Source organism: Aythya ferina (genome assembly GCF_964211825.1).
Source record: "Aythya ferina genome assembly, chromosome: 1".
Lineage (NCBI taxonomy): Eukaryota > Metazoa > Chordata > Aves > Anseriformes > Anatidae > Aythya > Aythya ferina.
This window is the reverse complement of record NC_140296.1, coordinates 110,585,614-110,611,675: the sequence shown is the minus strand read 5'-3', so window position 1 is coordinate 110,611,675 and position 26,062 is coordinate 110,585,614. Positions and strand designations below refer to the sequence as shown.

The following is a 26,062-nucleotide window of genomic DNA, read 5'->3' as shown; positions in this document are numbered from 1 at the left end:
TGATCCTCAGGTATTTCTCCTCTGAAATAACAGACAAACCTGTAGTTACGGGATGTGGGACAACAGGTATGAGATTCTGTGTGGCACACAGTCTGAACCCACTGTGAGCTAAGGTGGCTTTTCCTAGGTGACATACCAAGCCTGGAGCAGGAGCTACCTGCTGGGTGGGATGGTGTGTGCTGCTGGTGCCTCTGTCATCACAGGATGAATTGTGGCAGGACTGAGAGAGGAGGAGGATGCCACAGAGAGTGAACTGTCAGATATGGAGGATGCCAGAGGAAGAAAGGGCGCTGCCTTAACGACTGAGCGTACAGATGTGATGGTGAGTAGCAGCAGTCATATATACTGCTTCTTCTCTCAAGGGGGAGGAGGATGCTGGGATCTCCAGCAAAGTCCTACATCCAACATTGTCCTGCAAACTCCCTAGGGAATATAAAATGTCTTCCTTCAGAAAACAGTAGTCACTGCTGCTACCTCCTCACACCTACTCTCTCTGACGTTTGACAAGAGTCTTATTCCCCTGATGAATGCACTTTTATCCTAGTGGTAGATCACAGTTCCCCTGAGCCTCTTTGGCAATACACAGGATGGGGCCCTGGGCCCACCTTCTCCTCTGTGCTCTTCTCATTAGCCATTTGCAAGGAATGTGTAGTGCTAGCTTTGATAAGCCTGAGAAGGAAGGAGCAAACAAATCTACCCCAGAGTAGCAAAACAAAAAACAAAAAACAAAACAAAAAAAAAAACTTTTTTTTTTCTTTATATATTTTTAATTCCATATTCTCTAAACCTAGCCAACCCTTTCTGGATTTTTCTCTTCATCTCACTTTCTGAGATGGGTTTTGCCAATGGAAATGGGAGAAGCAATGGTGGAAACCTAGAGCCCTGGCCAGTTTTATGTACGTTGAATACAGGCAAGCACTTGTTGTTTCCCTTTATGTTCTGTGCACAGCCTGGGTCAAGATTTCTCTTGCTGTGCTATGAGGCCATGAAGTAAATTGTGCAACTTCTGTTCCTGCCCAGCCATTGAGGGTTTGGGGTTCTTTTTCTTCAGATGATTTAGTTTCTGATAAGGAGTTTTGTTTGCATAACTTTTGTTGAAAGTTTAAAGCTGTGTTATTGGGCAGATTCAAACAACTATTGATAGGTTTCCCTGGAGAGCGAGCTGTAGATGGAGGGTCTCTTCTTTGCTGGAGAGAAAAACAGTAGGATTCAGTGCTGCCATGAATCTGATAGAGGAGAGGAGAGGGAAGGAGAGGAAAGGAAAGAATGGTTAAACAGTCTTAGTGAGAGAGGAAAGTATCTGTCAGTATTTGTGCTGAATTACGGATGCTGCAGAGCTTCAAGGAACTTCCATGATACTATAAATAACCACTGCAACTGTAGTTCCAACCCAGTGCATCTTACTTATGTGGGCACAAAACATCCATAGCAACTTTCCGTTGAGGTTGTGCTGTAAACTTGCAGCTCTTCAAAGAAGCCTTTAAGGTTCAGCAGATGTTTACCAAGTAGCTGAAAGTTGAGCGTGTAGGGGACAAGCAAGGACCATAGTCAACAAAAAACCTGCCCTTCTATAATGAAAACAAGGAGGAGTGGATGAAATTAATGGTGACACCATCCTGAACTTGACCACTTAGACCTTGGCTGTGGAAAGGTAGTGAGAGCATCTGTTTTGAATTGCTCTTCTTTAGACTTGCTGGTGGATCTTAGCATGTCATGTCGTCATCCCCTGCCTCCACTTGTCCATCTGTGATGCTGGAATGTGGAATGGCTGTTTAGTCCCCTGTAAAAAAAAAAAAAAAAAAAAAAAAAAAAGGCCTTGCTGATAGAGTGGCACCCGACACCTTTGTGTTGGTGTTGCCAAGATGGGGGAGACCCCATGGGGTGCTGCATGTGGTGGTCTGTCCAGGATGCAGCTGTGGTCTGGTGGTCTGGCTACTGCAGAATGTCTGTCTGCCCAGGATGTTTAGAACAGTGCTTACCAAGGCTGTCAGGTGGACAGGACTTCTCTCGTTAACCATGCTAACATGCTAGGTGCTGGTTTCCTTCTGACTCACAAGAGTGTGACAGAGGGAGCTGGCCCTGATGTATTGCCTTGATAGAAACACTGTGAAAAGCCACAGCTTACCTACAGTTCCCCAACACTCGTGTGTTACCCAGAACTTCCTCTGCCTGCCTCACTAAGATCTTAAACAACCAGAAATTCTCAGAAATGGAGTGACACAGCACCTTAGCCATTAGAGGCTGACAACAGGAGCCATAGGCTGTAAACTCTCAGAAGCATGGGCAGCTTTGTTGCCTGTACTTTTCACAGCTGTGCTGTTGTGAAGAAGGCTGTGCTACTGCGCAAGTAACTTCATGCTGCAATCGCCTGGTGTTTCCCATGCAAGTGTGATGTGCTGGCAGCAGAGTCGAGACAGGGTGACCTGACCTGCTGCCCTATTGTCCCTGCACCTGGAGGAGCTGCCCACCCTGGGCTTACTGCTGTTGTCCAGACTCAGTGTGGTGAAAGTAGGGGTGCTGCCGTGTCTGATCAAAGTAGGGACTGGCCCTGGTGTGCCAGAGGTGCTTGCATAAGGCTTCCAGGAGAGTAGGGTGTCTTGGTGCACCAGCTAGCCAAGGGTGTTATGGTGGCAAGGGTCTCAGCTCCTGTTTTCTACTTCACTCTGTCCTCACAGCTTGCCAGCTGGCAAGACTGAATGGGTCAGTGAGCAGAAATGGCTGTGCATCCAAGTGGATGGACACCAGCAAGGTCAAAACCAGGTTCACAGGGCACAGAAAGCTTGTGGGACCAGGGAGGAAGCAGGGGAAACTGGGCTGCAAAGTCAGGATCCACAATGAGGAGCAAAAGGGCTGCACCAAGCCCTATGCTGCACCAAGCCCTATGGCCCCTGATGCACATGGCGCAAAGAGCATTAGTGTAAGGCAAGTATCAGTGTCAGGACCTTTATTTTTTCCTCCCCTTACTTCTATGTCCAGTAGCAAGTCTGTGCTGACAAGTCACTCAGAAATTTTTCTGAGAGGTTTAGTTCTTACTTTGCTGGTGGCAATGACCAGGTCTCCTTGTGTGTAGGTGCAGGGCTCCATAATGGGCTTTCGTATGCCATCATAGCTCCATCATTTAAGAAATAAATTAGTCACGTTTGACATCAATTTGGGGGGTCTACAGTGCCACTTCAGAGATGCTTATTCAAGGTCTCCTAGAAGGAACATTTTATGCCTGCATACGTGCATCCCACATATTCACTGGTAGGACAAATCCCTACAGCTTATGAAGAAGCTTGTGTTGATGGCTTGCATTTGAAGTTAAGACCTTCCTTTGTGTGGGGGACCTATGTAAAGGCCATTCTGGGCCTTTCCCAGGAATAAGCAATTTTAGTGCTAAAATGTAATACCCAGATTTTAGTACTCAGTCTCCTGGTTCAGTTCTCATCCTCCCAGCTACCTATTTCATACTGCTCCTCACTCTCTGAAGTTGAAATACTATAATAAAATAAAACATTTTGCAAAAGATCAGTAATTCATTTGTTAAGCTAATGGTTTCTGGAGAATGTCAGATCATGTCAGAAACATTACTCACTTACATGATGATGACAAGTTGTCTTTCCTGGATACATGTCTAAGAGCAGCTTTTTTTCTGTCCCCCTTGACATTTATTACCATACCTATATGATACAAGACCTGCTGGCAACTGTAGCATCATTGTCACATCAAACTCATAACCTGTCAGCAGAGAAATGTTATCTCTGTACATGTCATGAAGCAAGATCATCTGAGCCAGACAATGGACACATTCCTGCAACTGGACAAATGAGTGCTTGGCCTCAGCTGTCCTAATATCTTCCTCGCATAGTCCATTATCTCTCTGGTGATGAAGAAGTATATTGTAGTTAATACAGGCCTTTGTGTATTTATTACTGCTAAGACAGGAAGAGACAGTTCTGTTCATCCCTCTGGCTTCTCATGTAAGACAGATTGACAGCATCATGCCAACAAATTTTTGCTTGAACCACAGCGTGTTTTGCAGTAGTAGTGAGGTCACTGAAATTGCTAGAATAAGACACCAAAAGTTAGATCTTAAATCTCTTTCGTTACAGATGATGGAAATCAGTGTCAGACAAGCAAGAGTGACATGCACTGTCTGCAAGAATAATTGCTCAATGGGATGCAGATCCTCTTGGGCCTAAGTCAATGCTGTGAGCTGCAGGTTTTCAGAGTGCTCTTTCTGGGGCAGTTACTCTCCTTTAGACCAGGCTTATATGAGGTGTATTTGGGAGGCTTGGCTGTTGACACGTTTTTACAAGTAGAAAGGAAGAAAATGAGTCTGAGAGAGAGAGGACCTAGGACCGATGATATGGTGTTATGGAAATAGCAAGGGAGCCATTTTCCTCAAAACAAACAAACAAACAAACAAACAAAAAACAGTCAAGGACTATTCTGTGTGAGTCTCTCTTGGAAAGTGCCCATCTACGTTTTTTCAGAGAAGGATAAAAAGAAGTTTCTTCAGACAGCTGTTTCAGCACTGGCAGGGTGTGTTGCCATTTTTGGAATACTTCTGCTGTGCACAGACAAAGCAGTGCTTTCAGTTTGCATGTAATGGAGTCAAAGCCTTGGGCTCCAAGCTACTGAGTCAGTGTCTCCGCTGTCTTTGTTTTGATTTCATGACCTTCTTGTTTCCACCACTTTGTTCAAGCTGGACGTCTTTCTTTCTTGGGTGTGTTTATGTCAGAAGTGAAGAGAAGGGGATATGTGGCCTTCATTGGCCAAGTGGGAGAAGCTGCATGTGGAAGCCAGTAGATCCTCAGTGTTTCACAGTGCACAGGCAACTCACTCTGCCAAGGCTGGCATTGCTTCTTTCCCACTCCAACCAGTGCCCACAATTCTCCCTGTCCTGCAAAGTTATGCTAAAGGAGAAGGGACTGTGCCATCCTGAAACCCTTAATTACCACCTAGGGCAGCACAGGTGGAGCCCAGCTCTTAGTCTTACAGGCTGGTATGCTTTATCTCCCAACACAGGAAAGCTCTCAGGTATAAAGTTTAGCCTTATCCAAAGCTTCCCTTCTACATCCTCCACATGATTTTACCCACCTGGTGTTTCACTCAATATCACATTCATTGCTCGCCTCACAAACTGCATCTGACTAAAGGCCTGTCTTTGTGAGAAATTTATAGGTGTGAATTTCAATACTTGTCATCTTTCATGGTGAGGATCTCAAGTGGTGGTGAGATCAGGGTGTCTGCCTGACTCTAACTTTGAGGGAAGAGTAATGAGTCCCACCTAAACACCATTTAATACAACCTAACCTTGTTGTCAGACAAGGTGGTGCAAATTAGCAGATGGGCTACAAGCACGCATTAGTTTATTGCATGCTATCTTTCCTGGGAATAACATGCTAAGTGTATTTGTACTCTTTCGTTTCTAGTAGATCTAGTGTAATTGTTGTTTTTGTTTGTTTGTTTGTTTTGTTTTGTTTTGTTTTGTTTGTCTCTTGAGATGCTCCCTTCAGATGTGTGGGTGTCTGTCACCTTTCCATGGAAATGTAAGTATGATACTTACCTTCGTTCCCTGTGAGGAAACTGATTAGAGTATTACAAAGAACGAAAGAGTAAAAATGAGAGCAAGCAACAAAGACAAACCCACATGACTATAGTGCTTTGTGGGTTTTGCAGTGGAAACAATACCACAGAGACAGCAGTGGCTGCAAAGAAACACCCCATTGTCATGGTTGCATTTGGTCCTCTGGTTTACCAGGTGTCAGAAGATGGAGATTTCTAGCAATGCAACGGGCTAACCAGAGGCCAAGAATCCTTAGCCATGAGCTGGATGAGAGGCCTAGCTGAAGACAGGTCCAGCACTTTGGTACTGGGAGACATCTCCTTTTGTGTGTGTGCCCTGTTTTTCTATCCGGCTTGTGTTTAGCCTGGCAATGTTACTTCCTGTGTATCGAGTAGGAGAGAGGGTTTCCGCAGTAAGCGGAAGACTGTGGGGCCATGGTTATCTCCATGCCTAGTAGGCTCATCACATCTTGGGGTGGTGTTTGGGCTGTGGCAGCACGCAGCTGTGAGCAGCAGCTGGTACAGGAGGTGTTCGATGCTGGCTAAAAAAGGGGCTGCTCAGTGGGGTGAGCCATGACCACCTAGCATGGGTTCCCTGTGAGATCCTGGCATGTGGGTGGTGGGCCCCTTTGCTTGCCCGGCTGTGACATGGTGCCCAGAGCTTTTACGTAGGAGCTTTGATACGTAGTCCTATAGTGTAGGAAGACCGCGTGGCTGAACCTGTCCTGAGGCCTTATGGAAGGGGAAGGAGATTTTCTTGTACAAAATCTCTGAGCAAGTTGGTTTTGTGCACACACCCCGACCTACTTACAAATGCTCAGGCCTGGTGTCACTTCTGTGATGCACAGTGTACAGGGGACAAAGACTATCAAGTCACAGCCACCTCTCTTGAGTTTCTCTTCATTGGGCACAGCAAGCTCATTTTCTGAACAGACCTTCGAGGAGTGGTTTCTTGCTGCTTTCTGCCTGTTGCTCTACAGGGGAAAAGTTTGATGGCTGTAACCAGGCTGTTGGGACATAGGGGCCACCACACTGAGTCATTTGGGCTGTAACTTTACAAGGGTGTGGGCACTGGGTGTGACAGAAACTTGATTATCTGGAAGTAGTGGCCATCATTAGGAGTACAGGATATCATTCTGCTGTTGGAGCTTTACCTCTCTTCTCTCTCACTTTTACACACTGACATCTTTCCGCTTGCATTTTAGTCATGCCAGTCTTAGTTCTTGTCACAGCTTCACAGCAGGTGTTATCCAGCGAGCAGGACAGCACCGTGCTGCCTCTCTCTGTGCCCAGAGCAAAGGGACAGTCCCTGCCCCAGTGTGTTTGTGGTATGAACGTGCTGACAAAAAGCTGGGGCCTGCTGGAAGCAGAAGTTGACGTCAAGGGATGCTGCTTTGAGGAAAAAAAAAACAGACAACGTTGAGCAGAATGTGGACATTGGTTTCAACATGGCAGGGCCTCCTTTTGCCCTGCTTGATGGGCCCAATGACAAAAGCTTCCTGTGGCTGGGAAGAGAGGTCCCTGCAGCCCCACAGGGCCGGCACTGCCAACACGGATTGCTTGCTGGGAAGATACCAGGGCATTTTCCATGCCTCAGCCTGTTTTTCTTCCACTGAACATAGAAGTCAGACACAAAAATGTCATCTTGCTGCTGTTGCTTTTTCTCTCCATTTGCATGTGCCTCTGTTGTGTGTTCTTTATAAGGAAACAACAAAAAAACAAAGAAAAGCTAGGTTTTCCGTGATGTGGAAATCATTAATGTGTGGCCTTGTCTGTGGCCTTAGTGCATTTTTCCTCAGGTAACTTTTTTCCTTTTGTGCAAACAGAGGTGCTTGCTAAAGATGAGAAAGATGATAAAGCTGAAGAAGGGGAGGGGTTTTAGAAGATCTTCCTATAACTTCAGGAAAGCAGAATGACATGAATAAATGAGAAAGATTTATCTAACGTTGTACATCTCTTGTGCCGCAGCTTTTCTTTTGTCTTCTTTCTTGGCTTACATCTGCGATAAAAAAGCTGATAGATTTCAGTGGCTGCTGTTGCAAAAGGATTGCTGAGAATGATAATTCAAAATCCTCTGCACCCCATCTGTTTCATGTTGGAAACAGGAATAAAGATTTTATTAGCTTCTCATATTTTTTGGACCTAACTCCAATCCCTCCTCCCATCTTCTTTCCTCACGTTCTTTCCAACACCAACCAGCTCTGGGGCTAATTTCTGGCTAGACCAAGGCAGTGTGCTCATCCCCTTCCAAGCTCATCCCTCTTCTGCAGCTTGCTCAGATGGATGGCTATGCTGGCAGGACACCCATGTGTCGCACTGGCCAGCCCCTTGTCAATCAGATGCTGATGTGAAGCTGATCTGATGCTTTCCCAGGGAAGTGCATCTCCTTTCTACATGTCGCCCAAGAGCTGTCAGTTCCTGCTCCCCACAAGGGGACCTGGACTTGCTGTCCCCTCTCTGCTGATGGGTCGCAGGGGAGTGGAAGGGTCCCCATCACTCTCTCCCCCAAAAAAGATACATCTGTCCTGGAAGGGAAGGTGGCACGTGGTGTGGATGCTGGAACTGAACTCTTCACATGAATATGGAAGAGGACAAGGGCACCGGCTGGCCCTCCAGCTGGGTAGGCAGACCTTGAGGGCATGCACATTGGTGTACATTTTCCTTGTCACTGCAGATTTCCCCGTCCTGATACAAAGCAGCCTGTCAGAGGGTATTTCTGTCCGTGCTTTCTGTGCCTGTGTGAGAAACGAGAAGTGCTAGAGTGAGAGGGGGAGGAGGGCACGAGGGCTGTGCAGGCACAGCCCACGACCGCTTGCTTATAGCAGACCATCCTTCCACCTGCCAGGAGCTATCATTAGACAAGGCAGCACTGGCTTTTTGGACCCTGAAAATGAACTTCAGGAGGATTTTCCTAGTCAAGTGCTTGCTGCTTTGGTTTCCCAATGTAAAAGGTAAGCCTTCATTAAGTTTTTGCTTTCTCAGGCTGGTGTTGTTAAAGTTGCATTTTAAACTATTAACAACTTGGTGGGATGTTACTGATAAGAAACTAGTTCCACTTTCTTAGTGGGTGAGGTGTTTGGGCACATTTGGATTATTGCTATTATTACTTGATTTAATTTTCAGCCACGGTGAGGAGGGTAGGACCTGAGTTTCCTATTTCAATTATATTAATAAGCTGTAAACAGTTCTGGTTTTAAGTTAATGAGCTTTAATTTGACACACGTATAATGAGAAATGTCAGCATGCAGTTTTCTCTTTGCCCTCAAGGTAGCTTGTACTACATTAGAGATCTAGTTCACAGTGTGTTGTGCAGAACCATTATCACATGTAATTACCTTTTCTTATCAAAGAAGAACAAATATTTTTGAAAGTGCAAATTATATTCTTCCATAAATATTAACAGAAAAAGTGATAGATCCCCTTGTCAGCAGTGAGGCTGAAGGAGCCTGTTATGTGGAAACAGTAAGCAAATATGTACTTATATTTTGTATAATACTGCTCTCATTTTTTAAAACATTAATCTAAAAACTTAAGGTGTTAACGTGTAGGTTAGAGAAGGTTTTAAGAGGTGAAGACAACACAACCAGGCACGGATTTTTTTATTTTATTTTTTTTTTCCTGTTCATTTCACTGCAGATTGTTTAATTTTTTTTCCCCTTCAGAACAAAATGAATAGATAAATAAGGAATTTATTTTTGGTACATGATGTATAAAAGAATCTTCTCAAGCAGAAATAAAGTATATTTCCCTTGAATGGAAAACTGGTTTCAAATATACACGAAGCTGTAAAATAGAAGACTTCCTTACTTCTCTAAAGCTACTATTTTGAGCTTTTATTTGTAACTCTTTCTTGCAACTGCAAATGAGCTCTCTGCTGCCAGTTCTGATATTTCTGCCCGTTGAAGAACATTACAGTTGGCAATAGCAGAATTGATGTTTCCTTAGCTAAACAAAAAGCATTAGCAGAATTGATATTTCCTTAGCTGAACAAATTTTAATATCACACATGTGGAAGCCTCCACTTTCCATCAGCAAGTCTGAGTGTTGATGTGATTTCTGTAGAGATATGGCTAGGTGGTCAGTTCTCAGAGATTCCACTGAATTTTCCCTGAAAACGTAGATTTTTTTTCTTTACTTCTGGAGAGAAAGAAATAAATGCTAGTATCTGTTATGTACAGAAATCCTATTACTAACTCTAAATACCTGTTCATGACTGAGCAGAAATGAGTATTGAAATTCAGACATTTGATTATAACCTGTAGTGTCATCAAAGTGGAAACAAGCTGTTTCCAAGTCTGTGTGATAGCTTGATTTCAGAATATTTCATTAGAGACATCAAATACCTCAAAAAAAATGCAATAGTGAACTAAGAGCCTCTCCTTAGACTGGGGGTGAAATGTAGGAAACACTTCAGTATTAATTTCCTTGTTGCAGAGGCACAATATTTTAATTCTTTGGTTATCTCCAACATTGTTAGCTTTGTGACACAGAAACCAGATTTCAATTTCTCCTCTGTCATAGAGTTTATCATTGTACTAGATACAAGGAATAAAAAATTATATGCTACAGCGAAGGAGTGTAATAAATGCGTAAATGCAGTTTTTCTGCCTGTGGGAAAAAGTGCTTGAAATCTATAAAATTAGAGCAGAATCGGCTCTGCCTGGTCATGTGAAAAGAAATCCCATCCTGCCTCTGCTTTATCCTATAAATTGAAAAGGAATGAATACAGAATATAGAAGAAGACAAATGAAATAAGTTGCAGTTCTGAATTAACATTGTTATTCATTAGCATACTCCATCCGACTCTTGTAAGCACTTCTGGTGTTTTTTTATCTCCTAAAAATTTTCCACCCACACTTGGGATGGAGGCAGTGCCTGCATTGAAGTGACCTCCTGACAAAATGTGTGCTCAGAAGCCCCTGTTCACCAGAGCTGTGCCTTAAGGAGGCTGTGGAGCACCCTTGAGCGTAGAGGACATGAGACCCAGGCACAGCGGGAAGAGTATTTGATCTCCAGTGGCAGTAACGTGCTTAACATTCAACAGTCCTTGCTTTTTCTGAATATTGTCTTCATGAAAAGTGCTACCCAGTCCTGGCTGCACCTTTGTGATGTAGCCTCCTCTCACCTGTTTTGCAGAGGGCATCTATGATCAAAGGGCACCTGTCAAGAGATTTTTTTTTTTCCTTTGCTTGTCTCCCAGTATCTCCAGGGCCTGATAATTTTGCAGGCTGAGGTTAGCTGTTTTTCTCCCCCCTTACTTGTCTGCACCATGATGGTGTGCTACACACACCAGGTGGATGCGCTGCAGAGTGGCAGGGAGGGGGCACCAGGAACCAACAGCCCTGTGTCTTCCTCCAGTTCGGTGTCTTGCACTCACTGATCGACACAGGCACGTCTTTTAGACCACTGTTGTTATTATTATTGCTGTCACTGTTGCTGCTGAAGTGATCCCATGTTCCAGTTTGCGTTCTTGCTGTCTGCAGTAATGATTGCAGTGACAAGCGCTCTAAATGTCAGCCTGTGCCAAATGCTAAACCAAACAAAGTGACCTTATCTTCAGGTAGGGTTAAGTCCATGGGCAGCCATGAAGCTCAGCATCTGAAATCACTCTGAATAAATCAGCCCAAGATTAGATAGCCTGCTTTTGAGAACTGTACCCTTTACTGCCTCATGTCTCAGGTTTAAGCTGGGTGCTGAAATTTAGCTAATGAACGATCAAGAAGAATTTTGGAGGAGGAGAATAAAATGTAAGTAACAGAGAGGCTTAGGGAACTCAGAGTAGAAATGAAAACCTTTTGGGTCACCGTTGTGGCTGGTGAACAGGACAGCAGTGGCTGTTCAAGACTTGCTGATGGGCTGGTTGTGCTTCCCTTCAAAGGTGCCGATACCAGAACGATTTACGTGGTAGTGAATGGGTCAGCTTTTCTCAACATCATGACTACTGAGACTGTGCATGAGGCAACATGGTCAAGAAATGATCAGAGGTTACTTCAGCTAAAAAATAAGAAAATTAAGTATTACACAGACAGTAAAGGCTGCAGGTGTAACGTACTCTCCAATGGGACTCTACAAATACAGAATGTGGTGAAAGAGGACAGCGGCATGTACACAGTGCTTGTTTACCACGAAGATGGAAAACTGAAGGCAGAAGAAAAAACAACACTCATTGTTCAGGGTGAGTTTTTACTTTCCCCATAGCATTCCCAGCCACAGATGAAAAAGACCTGGTGTTCCCACACCCTCATACAACCTTTCCTGCTCATTGCCCCATTTCTGTTTCGGGAGGGCTCCTGTGAGATGTCCGTCTTTGCTCCTTTCTATTACTCCTGTTGATTCCCTCTGGTCCCCTGTTGCTTTCTGGCTCCTCTCTTTGTCAGCCACCTGATCTCTCCATGTGCCCAGGCAGCACTAAAAGCCTGTAGATAGGCAATAGGAGACCATACTCTTCTTTTTTCTTTTTCTTTTCTTTTTTTTCTTTCCTTTTTTTTTTTTTTTCTTTCTATTTTTTTTCTATTTTATTTCTCTTATTTTTTTTCTTTTTTCTTTTTTTTCCCTCAAACACAAGAAACTCCAGCGGTCACATAACATGAGATGCACCGCAATAGGCAAGGATTTGAATCTGCAAGGGGAGACAACTCCTGCATCCCCATCCTCAGACAGCATAATGCAACAAATAAAAGCACCCTTAAGCCCACACCTAGGGAGTTCATCTGCATGGGTTCAAAGCATGAGGGCAGCCTCCAGTTCCGTGCTGTATCTTGTGCTGAGAGATGATAGTGGTAGCAGCCCAAGGTTTCTGAGATGAATAGGAAAGATGGGGATTGGTAATCTGCTCTTCAGTGGCTGCTATCACCTCTTCAGACTGCTAAGCCATAAGGCAAGATTATTTTTTTGTTGTTGTTGTTTTGTTTTGTTTTGTTTCCTAGCAAGTGGATTGTTTTTGCTCTGTTCTTCCTCAGCCAGCATGCTGACCTTTGCCAACCTCGAGTGTGTGGGCATCAGCTGGCACTACTGAAATTATGCCTTCACGAGGCAGCAGCAGCAAAGACAGCTGGAATGGCAGCCTTTTTGTGTAGTTTGAAGGCCCCGTGACTAACTAAAAGACTGCTGAGAAGTGAGGGTGTCTCACTACTTCGAAAACCATAATTGCAAACTGTCTGCAGATTCAGGAAGTTGTTGAGGCCTGAATCTACTTACTCATGCTTTAAGGCACTGAGCTGTCATTGGGGTTACCTGAGTTTAATTTTGGGTTAAGGCAATAAGTTGCAAGTTAGCTGTGTGCTGCATCAAGTCACCTACTGTGCAGCAGAAAGCTTGCCTTGCCTCTGGTACACAGTTTTGGAAGTAAAATCCTCTAGTAACTGTTGGGTGAGTCAATTGTCATCCAGTTTATACCTTGATATTAGTGTTGGAAAATAACTGTTCTATAACAGAAAAAAATATGTTTAGGTGATGACATCATCACCCAACTCCATCACCAGAACCTGGACTCTGGTGTTTCACACTGGGACATTCTGCTGAAAGATAACTTACAGCTTGCAGAAGAGGAGCTTAATGAGGAAAAGGACGCTGCCTTTCCTTCTCAGTGTGAAACTAGACATCATTTGCTATGAGCAGCTCTTAATGGCTTTAAAATTTATGCTCTCCATAGCTTACACTGCCTACAGCTATAGATGAGCCTGGTGTGTAGTTGTTTGCCTCGTTTAAAAGGTAGAAATTGAACTTTTTCCATCTGATGCCCCTGCCAGTTGTCCCTGGTTGAGCAAAAGTCCTGAAAGGCTTTTCTGCTTCAATCAGTGTCACCAGTGACAGAGAATCTGGAACTGAAACATAACTCGTTGCTTGCAGGACAAGGAGAGACAGATATTGGTTCTCTCTGTCATATTGCCTTGTTGAGAGCTAAGAGTGGTCTGTTTTGTTTTGTGATTTCTGTTCTGATGGGTTTTCATGCTGTGGCTGTCATGCAAGCTGAGTGCCTTTGGTGATACATAAAGCACCGTAAGCAGCTGTTTGTTCTGCCTTAGAGGAAATCTCTCCTGATGGGTACAGGCAGATCAGAGCTCACTTAATTTGCACCAAAACACTGAAGCAGGAGCTGCAGAGGGCTGATTCCAGTCCCCCCCATTCACCTCCTTTTCCTTCTTTCCCTACACTCGCTGAGCTGGCCGTGAGCCAGGCTGGGCCTGGAAGTCATCCAGCCACATTGGTGCTCTGCTTTGCTGAAACGCTCTCAGATGGCTTCCAGATCTTGGCAGAGCTCCACAACCATGGCTCCTCCCTTCCACCCCCAAATCACTCGAGTAAGCTTTAGCATCCCTTCAGGTTGCACAGTATATGGTTAACTACCTGGAGTTAAAGTGCCCTTACGATGTGAACTATTCTGAAGAGGAACTGGGGATAAAACTCAGGTTTTAAATTGTGGGTAATGCTGCAGTGAAAACGGGTACAGGAGAAGGTAGAGTGTAGAGTGTAGGTGCTCTTGCTGAAATAATCATGCCTTGTTTAAGGAAGAGACACTTTATAGAGTAGTGAGAAGGGAATAGAAGGAGACAAAAAAAGATCAGAAGTGTGTTAGAACACATGTAGACTAATATACTGCATTTTGGTTATCATTGCTGTGTTGCTTCTGCAGTAGAGGTCTAATTTGCTCTTTATTCTTCTCTGGTCTCATTAGCTGGTGTTACTCCCTCACTGCTTGTTGGTGGCTAATTTATTGTCCTGCTTAATAATGGAGATTTTCAAAAGGAGAAACCTTGTCAGACCTGCCTGTCCCCTCTCTTGTTTTTCAGAGCCTGTCCCTCAGCCAATCATCTACGCTGAATGCATTAATAAAACCACAGCTGTGAAATGTGAAGTGAAGCAGGCGACTAAGAACCAAACATTTACGGTAGAAGTGGTTTATGATAAAATTAAAAAAAGTAATTCAACAAGGGTGGAATTTACTACAACCCATTCTGGGAAGTTCAGATGTACTGTCAAGAATGAAGTCAGCGAAAAAACAACCGAGAAACAAGTCAAGTGCTCAGGTAGAAAATCCATTTTTACTACAATCTGTTGGTTTGACCTAGAGGGCTTGATGTAGTTGCACATATCTGCAGGATTGTTCCAGGTACCAGAAATATCAATGGTTCCCTGTACCCAATATCATGAGTCTAGAGCCACTGCTGGGTTTTTATTGCATGCAGCAGTCTGCAACAGGCAGAAATCACTTATTTTAATACTTCTTTATTCCTTTAAAACAAGTGGTACTTCCCAAATGATTACCGTGAAAGAGGTGATTTCAGTAAGATAGTATAAAACTACCCAAGCTACTACAACATAAATTAACAGCTTGTTTTGGGAAATGTGGCATGGGATCTTCTCCATATGTATATGAAGCCATGGCATTGACTTCAGGGGATTTGCTCTTGATTTACACCTTCATGGTGGGAAAATTTGTTGCAAGTTCTTTTTCTCCTCTCCATGCCTACAAAGGTGGTGGTTGTCTGCTATCTGTGGGTGTGCTTGGGTGCTCTCACAAGGGGAAAAATAAGCTCATTGGGCTCCCTGCTTGGCCAAAAAATCAGGAAGGAGGTTTTGGAGAAGTTAGCTGAGCTTTGGGGCCACATGACTCAGATAAGCATGGCTCACATATACCATGGATTTCCTTACTCATTTGAAGTTTCACCTTCCTCAAACACCGTCACAGCAAGAGAACTGTGGGAAATGTATTTTAAATGGGCAGAATCATGCTGAAAATGATTAGATAGGCAAAAGTAGTTATACCCTTCCCTCCCTGCCTCAGTAAAAGTGTTTTGAGAGTTAAGGTGAAAACAAGGGACAGATCATACCAGTGTAACACCACATACATGGTGCTCAGTTCTAAGCTGAGATATCCAGTGCAGCACCGGGGAAAAGTCCTTGAATTTGATGATCTTGGACTCATCCCTCCCAACTGGCAGCACTGAACTTGAAGCACTCACTGGCTCTGCTGCAGCTAGTGGAGCATGGGGACTCATGGTAGCTGGTGTAGTGTTTCCAATGTCCTGCTATTTCTGCCACAGCAAATTTCAGAAAAGTCCAAAGTTCAGCCCACAGTGTGAGAAGAGAAGGAGCAAATCCTTGAGGTACAGGCCTCACTAAAGTGACACCAAGGTGTACCGTGGCTGAGTGAAGGAGAAATAGCAGAGGAACAGGGTGGGCCTGGGCAGCCCAGGGAATGAGCCAAGCTAGCACAGGCCTGCCTGCAGTGCTGGTGTAGGCATTATCCATCAGCCAGATGCTTCCATCTAGTGGGTAATCCTTGAGAAGAAGTGCTCCTTTTGCACAGGGTGAGACAGTTTGTTTTTCTGTCAAATAATTAATGGAGAAAGAAAATGTTTGCTATGCTGGTCTTGAAGGTACTCATTTGTGCAACACTGATAAAGTAACATAACCATTTATTTCTACCCTTCCTACACAAACTAAAATGTTCTCAGACCTTTCAGTGTGGTGGCAGTACATGAATAGCTCCATAGTAGATTTAAAAATCCCTAAAATTTCAGTCAAATCTTATTCCAACCCTGCTGCCATTCTTGAATATCTTGTCCTGAATTTGAGGTCTATCACCTTGAATATTGACCTTCAGTGGACAAGGCATACTTCAGATGGGATTGAGTTCATCTAACTTTATATAAGCATAGCTTTTTGTCAGTCTGCTTGGGCTCAGCCTCATAGTCAACTGGGATAAACAGACCTTGGAAAGGCAAAACACATCTCAGTGCAACATTGGCAGCTGAAGCAGGTGAGATGAATTAAGTCACTGAGCGTGCTTGTTTCTCTCCATTACAGTCCAGACTGGTGCAGGTCTTCATACTGTAGATAAATGTCTTGACTTCAGCCTTGTGACTCATGTCCTCTGTGTGCATGTCTGGTGTACGTTATGGGTGGTACCAGTAGTGCCTCCTCTTTCGGAGTTTTGTCTCCCAGGGAGCAAAGGAAGGTGCACTTCTTTTGGGTACTTCAGCTCTGTAGTGCCTGTGCTCAAGCACAAACACCAAATGCCAGGAGAGCAGTACAAACAGGAGGTAGCAAAGGAAGGCAAAATTCCAACAAACCTTATTTGGCCAAAGTAAGGAAGGCTCACATAAATCTTTGTCCACCAATCAAACCAAACCCTTGTTTTGAGGCTGTAGGATATTTGGTTATTTTTTTTTCCCCATCTTCACTATCTTTTAATTTGCATAGAGCCAAAACTTGAAGCAGAAGTACCAAAATGCTATGCAGCAAGCTGATCTCAGTGTTTCCAGCTCGGTAGGAAGTACATAGAAAAAGTTTATTTCTGTTGGATGCTGAGCACTGCCTGGATGCTTGTTGTCCTTAAAAGGGTCCCTTGAAGGAGCAGACTATTTGTATTAATTTAAATAAGAGGAGCTGACACATGAGTGCTCTGGTTTCAATTTGCTGCAAAGAAAGTTTCCAGAGCATTCTCCAACACTGTGTCCTTCACAATGAGGACCAGTAACTTTCTGCTCTGTACAGAGAAAGGGTAAAGGGTGGGTTCTTCCACTGGGGCTGCCTTTATAGTCAATGGGAGAAAAATACAGAATTCTAGGTAGGCATTATGCAAGTTATTTCTTTTTCTCTAACAACCTCTTTCTTTCTTTTAACTAGGCCAGCTGGACTTCTATCTTATCATAAGCATAGCAGGAGGCGCAATTTTGTTTGTCTCTTTTGTGATTTTGCTTATTTTCTGCATCAGGAAGAAAAAAACAGAAAGGCTTGAAGATGATGGTAAGTGTTTAAAGGCTTTATGTTACTCTCCAGGCACCTAAAATCTTCAGGCTTCCTACTGATTGCACCCCTGTGGGCAGGAGCGTGCTGTTTGCCATAGCTTGAGCAAGAGCCCAATTTTCACATGCAGTGAATCTCAGCAGATCAGCTGCTATTGTCAGTCTTGGTTTCCCAGGATATGCTTGGAACAAAAGACCTTTTGGTCTCAAACACTTCTGTTTATCTGTGGGAGAAGAATGGCTCCCCTAAATCTCAGCCCAGACCACCTGTCATGAACATCCATGGGGCTAAACATACAATTAGATACTCCGTCAGCAGATTTTTTTTCCAGTAAATTTATATAGTGTAAAATTAGGATCTTTGAAATCATTAGTCACATTTAGAAACACTGTACATAGTGGAAAGGGGCAAGAAGAGCTCAGCTTTTCCATGAGTTTCCTCAGGCATCTTCTGGTGCCGGTTCTCTCTACAAAGCAATGTTGTTGGAGGCCTATCAACACTGGAGGCCCAACATGGGGCACTTTATTAAAGACACCATGCTTTCAGAGTGGGCAGAGACTTCATCTGTCCAAAATTCAAGCTTCTTTAAGGCCACAAGAAATATGCTGATGGAGTCGTCTCTCAGCATGGACTCAGTGTTGATGGAGAGGTTTCTTTGAATTACAGCTTGTGTGCTGTCCCTATTTTGTGTGGGCAGAGGACACTGAGCTGCCACTCAGGAAGAGTTGGCTGGCCCACCCAGAAGAGGAAGCTGAAGTTATGAGGAGGTCACCCAGCAGCCAGGGGAGCCCCTTGGTGTTGCAGGCTTGTTTTCAAGTCCTGCACCCACATACTGTGTCAGGCTTCCTGTGTGGTCTTCAATAGCAGCTAGTCTCTGCATGAGTCAGTGCTCAGGCTACAAAATGGTAGAAAAGACTCCTTTGTACACCACAGCAGTCTTTGTCAAGGTGAAGAGGGCAACATTTGCAAGAAACTCCAGCTGATACCTCGAAGGTGCTTGTGGTCAGGCTGACAGCAGGTCTGAGAATGGCCTTTCCCATGGCCGAGGGTATGACATTAGTGCTGTAACTCACCATGGCCCTCTCACTTCACCTGGTCACAAAAGACAGGCAGGTGCTTTCCCTGTTCTCTGGGAGAGCTCACAGCAGTGCAACCACAGGATGTCATCTCAGAAGGCTTGGCATAGGCTGTGAGCACGATGCCAGTGTGAGCGTAGCCATCAGAGTGTTATTTTACATTATGGCTGTTCTTGTTTGAGTGGGATAAATTACTCCCTCAACTGTGCGGTGACAGCATCTCCTAAGTTCTTGGGTCTGGATTTAAAAAAAAAAAAAAAAAGATGTCTGGGAGAATGAGAACTAAAATAAGAAGGTGACCAGCCTCTTTGAAACAGTTTGGTGTGTGTTTAAAGACATTTCAGTGCCCCAAGAGGTAAATCCCTCAGTCCCTAAGCTAAGATGACTGACATTTCAGAAATGACAAGTTAATGATCAGCTGGCATGTATTTAATTCTTCTACATGTTGGGAAATTAATTCTGGCAATTACCAAGTGCCTGGAAATCTTCATGGCAATCCCACACAGACAGTGGCAGGGCAGAGTGCTTTTATGTTGCGTACTGTAAGTGCATCTCAATTTCCATTCAGTGGTCTGTCTTCAAAAGATGACAGAGTAGCTCAGGCTGTGGGTGTCCCTTGGTGGATGACCAGCACAGAGGGGGCAGAGCTACCTCAAATGTCCCCAGGCACCTTGACCTCAGCTGGGCAACTGAAAAGCTTTCAGCTTTGCCTGGGGTGCATGGGTGACGGTGATTTTGTTTGTTCCACTGAAGCAGCAGGACAATCTGAGAGTGACAGCGGCCTTCCAGGTAAGACCAATATCTGGCTTTTTCTTCCCTGAGCTTTTTCCTCTCCCTCACTGACTTAAATAACAGCATTGCCTTCTGCTTAGACCTGAGTAGATGCCTGACTGCTGGGGTCTCCTGTCGTTGCAGATGAGGAGAGGACGATGCAGATCCGCAAGGTGGAGACTGAGATGGCGGTGCGGGAGCTCCCTCGTCCGCCGGCCAACCCTACCCCCCGGCAGGTGCGCGTGCAGCAGAGGCCTCTGCCACAGCCCCAGGGGCAGCAGCAAGCCGTGCCTCCGTGGCCCAGGCCGCGTACCCAGCCGCGGACTCCAAACCAACTGAGAGAGAAACCTTGAGCATCTGGCCTCGGAGGGATGGAGCTCTCTCTGCTCCACGACTCGCCAGAAGAAGGAAGTTGGCAGTTGTCAGGGAACCCTCGCGCCCAGGCTTGTTTAATGCTCAGCTATGAAGCACTAGCTTTTGTTGCATAAAATTAGAGAGAACACCAAATAGCTGGAGATGGAGAGTCACGGTGGAGGACATTGAAGGGGCCTAATCCCTGGAGCCATGTTAATTCAACTGAGACTTGACACCAGTGTCTTTCTGTGGCTCACTTGTTTTTAGTGCACCTTGTTGTAGTCTTCCTTTTTGGATGGATTATCTCAAGAAGAAGCTAGAGCCCTAGGGAGACAACACTGGCTTATGGATCTCACATGGTTCTGTCTCGTAGCTTTCTGTTCTCCTGCCATGCATTGGGACAGCCCTCTGGTTTCAGCATCGAATGCATGATCTCCTGGACAGAAAAATAAGTTGTACATAATCAGTCGCTTGTCTGATGTTGAAAGAATTGTGTTGTCCAAAGCAAAGAAGAAAACACTGAAGCCTGAAGCATGTATGTGGGAAAAGTAGGGAAGGAGTAAACCCTTTACTTTCTCTACCATATTTAGAACAAGAAATTACATGCTTAAATTGCAGAAAGATATAGGTTGGATTTTTTTTTCCAACAGACAAACAAACATGGAAACAAATTTCTGGGAGAGTATCGCCAACACTTGGGGTTTCAGAGGATGGATTAGACAACAACCTGCAAGGTACCCTCATCTGCTGAGGGCCAGGGGAGCATACTGCATGGCTTCCACAAGGACTGCTTCAGCTGTTTTCTGTGACTTCTTGCTGGCAAATAAAATGAAACTATACTCCCTACGTATATAACCAGGTGCTTGCAGAGAATTGTTGAGAGATCTCCCAAAGGGAGAGGTGTGTATCCAGACTGCAATAACTGCTCCTACATCACTCCACGTGATGGACAAATGCTGCTTACTCCTCTGGTCCTTGGAAATGTTCATAACTGCCTCTGTTGGACAGCTAAGGAGCAGGGAGAGGACATACCTCAGAGCTATGTCTGAATGGATAAATGAGCCCATTTGGTGTAACCTGCAGCATAGGTGGAGAAAGGGAGAGCTACCAGAGCCACAGAGCATGAACCATCTGGCCAGCATTCTGTTGCAATAGGTAGAACATGTCGTACATCTTTCAGGGTTGGTTATTCTGCGCGCATCATGGGAGTGAAAACAGCCATCCTTTGTTTCTCCTCAGAAATGTGACTATTTTTATCTTCTGGCATAAGGGCAGAGAAGAAACTTGTCAAAGAGAAGGAGGTATTTGCCTCATCCAGAGCTCAGTCACTTTGCTCGAACTCCAGTCATGGACACAGTGTTGGAAGTGCCACTTGTTCTTGCTTTAGCTTTCTGCAGCTTGTTTTAGGGTTTCTACTTATTTAAAGTTGCATTCAGTAAACATTTCATGGCTAATTTTGTAATACAAGCTATGTCCCTGTAGTGAATGAATAAAGAGAAGAGTGTGTGGTGAGTATTTCAGTTCATACCTGTGCTGCAATTCCAGTATCTGGATCTCACTTTGCTACAGAGGAGACAGGAAAAATGTTCTGGTCGCTGAACCACAGAAACTTGGATGCAGGAGGTGTTGCAGAGATCATCAGTAGGCACTGGTCATCATGTGGGTACCTGCAGCTGGTGGGATTAGGTCAGCGTGGGTGAGCACAGCCACTGTGCCTGCCTGCCTGGTGTGGCCAGAGCTTTCCTTGTGCCCTCTCCAGAGCGAGCAGCCAGACTGGGACTGCTCTGGTTAGGGTAGTGCTGGTCCTTCCTGGGAGAGAGGGGGGCTACTGGGGCCTGGTGGGGAAGATGGGCTCCTCCTGGGACTCCACTGCCACCGAACAGTGCTGTCAGTGCCATGGGCTTAACAGAGCTGCAGGAGCACTTTGGAGATGCTCCTTCCCCATGGCTGGGGCTTGGTGAACTTCTGGCATGTGCCTTCCTCTTAGAGAGCTGCTTATGTCAAGGGACCTCACTCTGTGATTTACTTGGTGGGGGTCTGCAGCTGGTTGCCTTGTGCCAGGTGTCTCCATCACCCAGGGGCAGTCGTGCAGAGCCTGGCTCCCAGCCGAAGCGCTGTGCTGGCAGCTCTGCAAACCCTGCTGGCCGCACTTGCAGCATGGTGGCAGTGCTGTAGCCACTCTCCTGCCCTGCCACTGACCCCTCTATGAAGTGCCTCGACAGCACATGCCCTCTGCCTGATCCCTGTTGCTGCAATCTGTGCCCTGCTCCTGGCTGCAGCAGCCGCTCCTGGGGTTGGTTTCGGGTCCTTGCTCTCCCCTTCAGCTGAAGAAGCTTTTCTGCTGTTGGTTGCAAACTGGGTCCAACCCCACCCTTGAGGCCAGACTGGAGACCACGCTGTGAACCATGAAACCTCAGTGTCTCAGCTATTGTAAGGCTGAGCACACCCAAAATCTGCCTTTGGTTCCTGTTCCTGGGGGCAGGGCTGCCAGCAGATGCCCACAGTAGCAGGCATGGGTGCACTGGGGAGGTGCACATTTCAACCTACTGGGGTCTCCTCTGGCTCCTTCTCCATCGCTTTCTCTCTGAGGTGACAAGGGGCTCCAAGCTGAGTTAAAAAAGCTGAATATAGCCATGTTGGGTGGAGTTGTATGAAAATGTGGGCACCTTCAGGAAGATGCAGGGAAATGAGTGCAGAATACTAAGTCTGACAGGAGTCTCGTCAGGGCAATGCTTATATTTGCTTCTCTTACCTGTTCTTTGGTAGTGACTCTTGCTTTTGTGATATGTTTGTTTCAATGTGCTGCAACAGATTATTTGTACGTACAGGGTATTTATACATTCCTGAGTTCTGCTTGATGCCTACAAGAAGTCAGCAATTTGTGTGTGTGTGTCATGGAGCATTCAAATCTTAGTGGTTTTTTTTTATGCTGTAGAGGATGTTTCAGTTCTGGAAAATGAGCCAACATTAAGACCTAAGAAATAACAGGAAGTGCTCAGCTCTGATGATACTTGCTGCAACCTTTCCTGGTTCTTCTTTCATAGACAAATCTATCAGTGAGTCACATCAGATGAAGTGTTTTTCTCCATTCCTGCCATGCAGGATGGGACAAAAGAGGGTTGATATGCTGAGCTGCACTCTACAAGGACGCTGGCTTGTCCTTCCATTCAAGAGATGCAACACATGCAGGAGGCAGCTTTGGTTGGTGATGGATAGCAAGACCTAGCACTGAAGGAATGGGAGGAAAAGTGCAACGCTATGATCAGAGCAGGGCGGTTGGGCAGTCATCATACTGTGCTCCAGCAGCTCTCACCTGTTGTGCAGTCTGAGTAGACATCCGAAAAGCAGTGGTTTTCTTTTGGGTCTTCTGTACTATTCGTAGGCCACTTGACATCAGCAGCACTTGCTGCCTAAACTTGGGCTTTCTGGTGAAACGTACAAGACCTGCTTGTAACCTCAGCCAGGCATTAATCAGTCTAGAGAGCTCTTGCTCCTGGAACAGGCAGAGCTGGACCCAGTTAACTTAATTTCTAAAATTAAGTTAAGATCAGCCCCAGCTGGGACTGTCTTGCCCATCAGCTCCCTTCTCTGTTGTTACAGGCAGGGCATCATTGCCTCAGCTGTGCTGAAACCATGCAGTAGGCTCAAGAAATGCTGATTTTGTCTTTCAAACTGCAGTCCTGCATGGGGTGTGCTGTGGGTGATATGTCAGATCAGAGCTCAGGTGCTGACCATGCAGCACATGGGCCATCAGGGCTATCACCTTCTGATTCCCAGAGTGACCAACGTTCACCCAGAGGGACCGAGGGGCTGGTCCTGCATTACGAGTGATGATGTCCAGAGGTCTGACTTCAGGCTTGTGAGTAAGATCAGTTTCTAGTAACTGGGAAATCTGTGAAATAACCCTGGTGGGTGATGCTATCTCACTCTGTGGGAAGAAAGGTTCACTGAATGCAGGCACAGGAAGAGGCCCTATGCCAACAAAGTGGCCTCCTCTCCCACTTTCTCCAAGGATGGGAAATCACCTTGCTGTGTTGGGCCACAGTCACTGATCAGCCATAGCTGGGCTCTGAGCATCTTCTGCCAAGAAGGAAGCCACACTGACATGTCTGCCCTGAAAGCCAGGAATGCGTCAGCATCCCGAATGCCTCCCTTTTTGTTGCTTTGGCTGCTGCCTCCCTTGATCTTCTGCTGGAATTGGGAAGGCACAGAGTGGAGCTGTGTGGAGAGAGGAGCAGGCTCACCAGGAGCTACCTCGTATCAGGATTAGTATGGGCATGCTGCCCTGGGGCTTCCCAGCAGGGATTTGGTCTTCTCTTTCCCTGCAGAGACCTCATCCGAGCTGTGGTGTGTACCTGGGGCAGGGGCCATGTGTTGCTGCCTTGCTGCCTCCCACTTCCTCATCCTCAGTGATCAGGACCGGTAGCCTTTCTGTTACCCTCTGTGAAGTTACCCCGAGCCTGCACTACTGAAGTGTTACTTTCTGTTCTAGCTCTCCCTTCCTACAAAACACCCACACTGGCTGGTTTGTTTTTCCTCTTTAAACCGAAACCTTGCACTTGGCCTCTGTGCCCCTCATGCTAGCCAAGAGAGAACGGAGAGGACTTGTAGGGCCCTCGAGTGGCTACAGACCATGGCTCCTGCTCACCTTGCCTGCCCTGGGAAGCTCATCTCCAGGCTGCTTTGCTATTTTCAGCCTTTACCAGTGTTGCTGGAAACAGCCCTGGCTCAGAAAGGATTGAGGAGAGGAACGGCTCTGTTCAGAGAAGGCGGGCATTGCTGTGTCGAGGTGTGCATGGCTTACACTGACTCTCCAGGGCTCACAGCAAGGGCAGGGCAGTGAGCCCCAACCGCACAGGGGCTGGGGTGCAGAAGTCCTGCTCACCCTGCCCCAGCACACGACACTCATTGGTGTGGGCAAAGAGTGTGTGAATGGATGGAGAGGACAGAAACCAGGGCAGAAAAACACCTCGAGGTGACATTTGCTGCCTGCCCACTTGGCTGTCAGCAGCACCAGCCCCAACACTGCAATGGCGCTTCATGTGCCTTTGTTTTGGGTGATATTGTTAGATGGTCTCTGTCTCAGTGCCTCTGAAATGCAGGTGCTGAGATAACAGGAAGAGATAAGCCCACAACAGAGGAGCTCTGCGTGCAGCAGCGCTCATTGGCTGTGTTTCCCATGCGCTTTCTCTGCCTACATAATAACAGAAGGAAGGCATTTGGGGTTGCTGCCTGCCCTCCCACACAAATACCTGCTTTCATTTCCAATCCTTCTCGGTGACTTGGGCAGGTAAGCGAGCATGGGGTGACCGTGGGGTAAAATGAACAGCTTGGAAACCAAAACCAAACGGCCTGTGGGCATCCTAAAACTGTGTTTCCATGCTTACAGCTCCCCAGCTGAGCCCTGGTGAGGCAGAGTGGGCGGTAAGTCTGGTGTGTTAGGACAACTGAGCCCTTGACGAGCCTCCTGCTGATGTGTCATGCCTGGTGGGACAGCCTGGGACCTCTCTGGTTGGCAACCCGAATCAGACAACCGCTTCTTCCTCTGTTAAATGCAAGGTGAGCTTTCCCATCAAGAAAGGGAACGAAATAAAGGGGTGTTGCTTTGCTAATGAGTCTCTTCAACGTAAGGGATCTCATGCTTTTCCTCTGTAAAGTGTGCACCTCACTTCCTTTCACGATGGGTTCTTCCCATGCCTTGGTGGCTCTCCTGGCAGATGCTGACCTGTGAGAGCAGGGGCAGGTCGTTGGCTTGAGAAGCTGCTGCTTGTGCTCCTGTGGGGGAACATGGTCCTGATTTCTCTTCTTGTCTGAGAAGGGAGCACCTGTGGGGTCTTGGTTTGTTACTGCCATCGCTGTAGCTCTCTGCTCTGTTCAGCTTCCACTTTTCTGGAGCTTTTACAGCTGCTAAGCAAGCCACCTGAGGGAGCTGTGTCTTCGAGAATGGCTGCCTGCCTTGGGGCTCTACTCGCGGCTGTGCGGCCGGCAGGCGTGCACTGCAAGGGCTGCTGCAGGGCACGCACGGTGCGGGCACTGCACGAGCTAGATCTCCACTTTTACTTGGCTTCACCGTGATTTCAGTAGCCAGGGCCAGTGCGAGCAAGTGACAGAATGAGGATGTGGTTCCTAGTGCAGGGGAAATGCCTGTAACTCAAACCCAAGACTCGACCAGCAAAACCTCCAACACCCTTTTGCTGAGGTTATCATATCTGTAGACTCTGTTTTTGTTTCAGCCGTACAAAAAAAAAAAAAAAAAAAAAAAAAAAAAAAAAGAGAGAGAGAGATTAGCCAAAAGCTAGCCTCTGCAAAAGAGGAACTGAGCAGCACCAAGGCTTAAAAAAAGCACTGTCAGGAAGGAAATGTGTCTGCACAGAAAGTGATTTTTAGGGAGACTTCAGGCCTTGAACTGGGAAATTAAATTCTGCATATTGGAGGAGTTTCTGGGAATCCAAGGACCACAAAAGAAAAGTCTGCTTAACAAGCAAAAAATTAATGGAAATAAACGGAGCCCCCACTCTCTTTCTATATCACGCCTCTCATCTTAACTAGAAATTTGG

The 26,062-nt window shown here is 45.9% G+C and overlaps 2 protein-coding genes across 5 annotated transcripts in view; both read left to right on the top strand.

The window, feature by feature from the left end:
* Positions 1 to 8,266: 8,266 nt before the first annotated feature.
* On the top strand, positions 8,267 to 21,020 carry CD2 (CD2 molecule). 2 transcript variants are annotated; one of them, XM_084505561.1, is made up of 6 exons: positions 8,309 to 8,504; positions 11,432 to 11,728; positions 14,343 to 14,579; positions 17,185 to 17,304; positions 19,134 to 19,169; positions 19,296 to 21,020. In XM_084505561.1, the coding sequence occupies exons 1-6, from the start codon at positions 8,444 to 8,446 to the stop codon at positions 19,502 to 19,504; spliced, it is 960 nt and encodes a 319-aa protein (XP_084361687.1). In that variant the 5' UTR covers positions 8,309 to 8,443; the 3' UTR covers positions 19,505 to 21,020. The 2 variants fall into 2 exon arrangements, with proteins under 2 accessions (XP_084361688.1, XP_084361687.1); XM_084505562.1 differs by lacking the exon at positions 19,134 to 19,169 and having other exon boundaries at positions 8,267 to 8,504.
* Positions 21,021 to 24,717: 3,697 nt separating this feature from the next.
* Positions 24,718 to 26,062, top strand: part of PTGFRN (prostaglandin F2 receptor inhibitor) — a 103,145-nt gene continuing 101,800 nt past the window's right edge. Inside the window, exons 1-2 of one of the 3 annotated variants that reach the window (XM_084507201.1) lie at positions 24,718 to 24,795; positions 24,895 to 25,064. The gene's annotated coding sequence lies outside the window, so the exon portion shown is untranslated. Of the gene's footprint in view, positions 24,796 to 24,834; positions 25,065 to 26,062 lie in introns of those variants that run through there. The other 2 variants (XM_084507202.1, XM_084507203.1) reach the window with 2 other exon arrangements.

Bases quoted from the DNA above. Each gene is read 5' to 3' on its own strand.
- CD2 (XM_084505561.1), top strand. From the start codon at position 8,444: ATGAACTTCAGGAGGATTTTCCTAGTCAAGTGCTTGCTGCTTTGGTTT. The intron at 11,729-14,342 runs GTGAGTTTTTAC...CTTGTTTTTCAG, and splicing joins AACAACACTCATTGTTCAGG to AGCCTGTCCCTCAGCCAATC. The intron at 14,580-17,184 runs GTAGAAAATCCA...TCTTTTAACTAG, and splicing joins GAAACAAGTCAAGTGCTCAG to GCCAGCTGGACTTCTATCTT.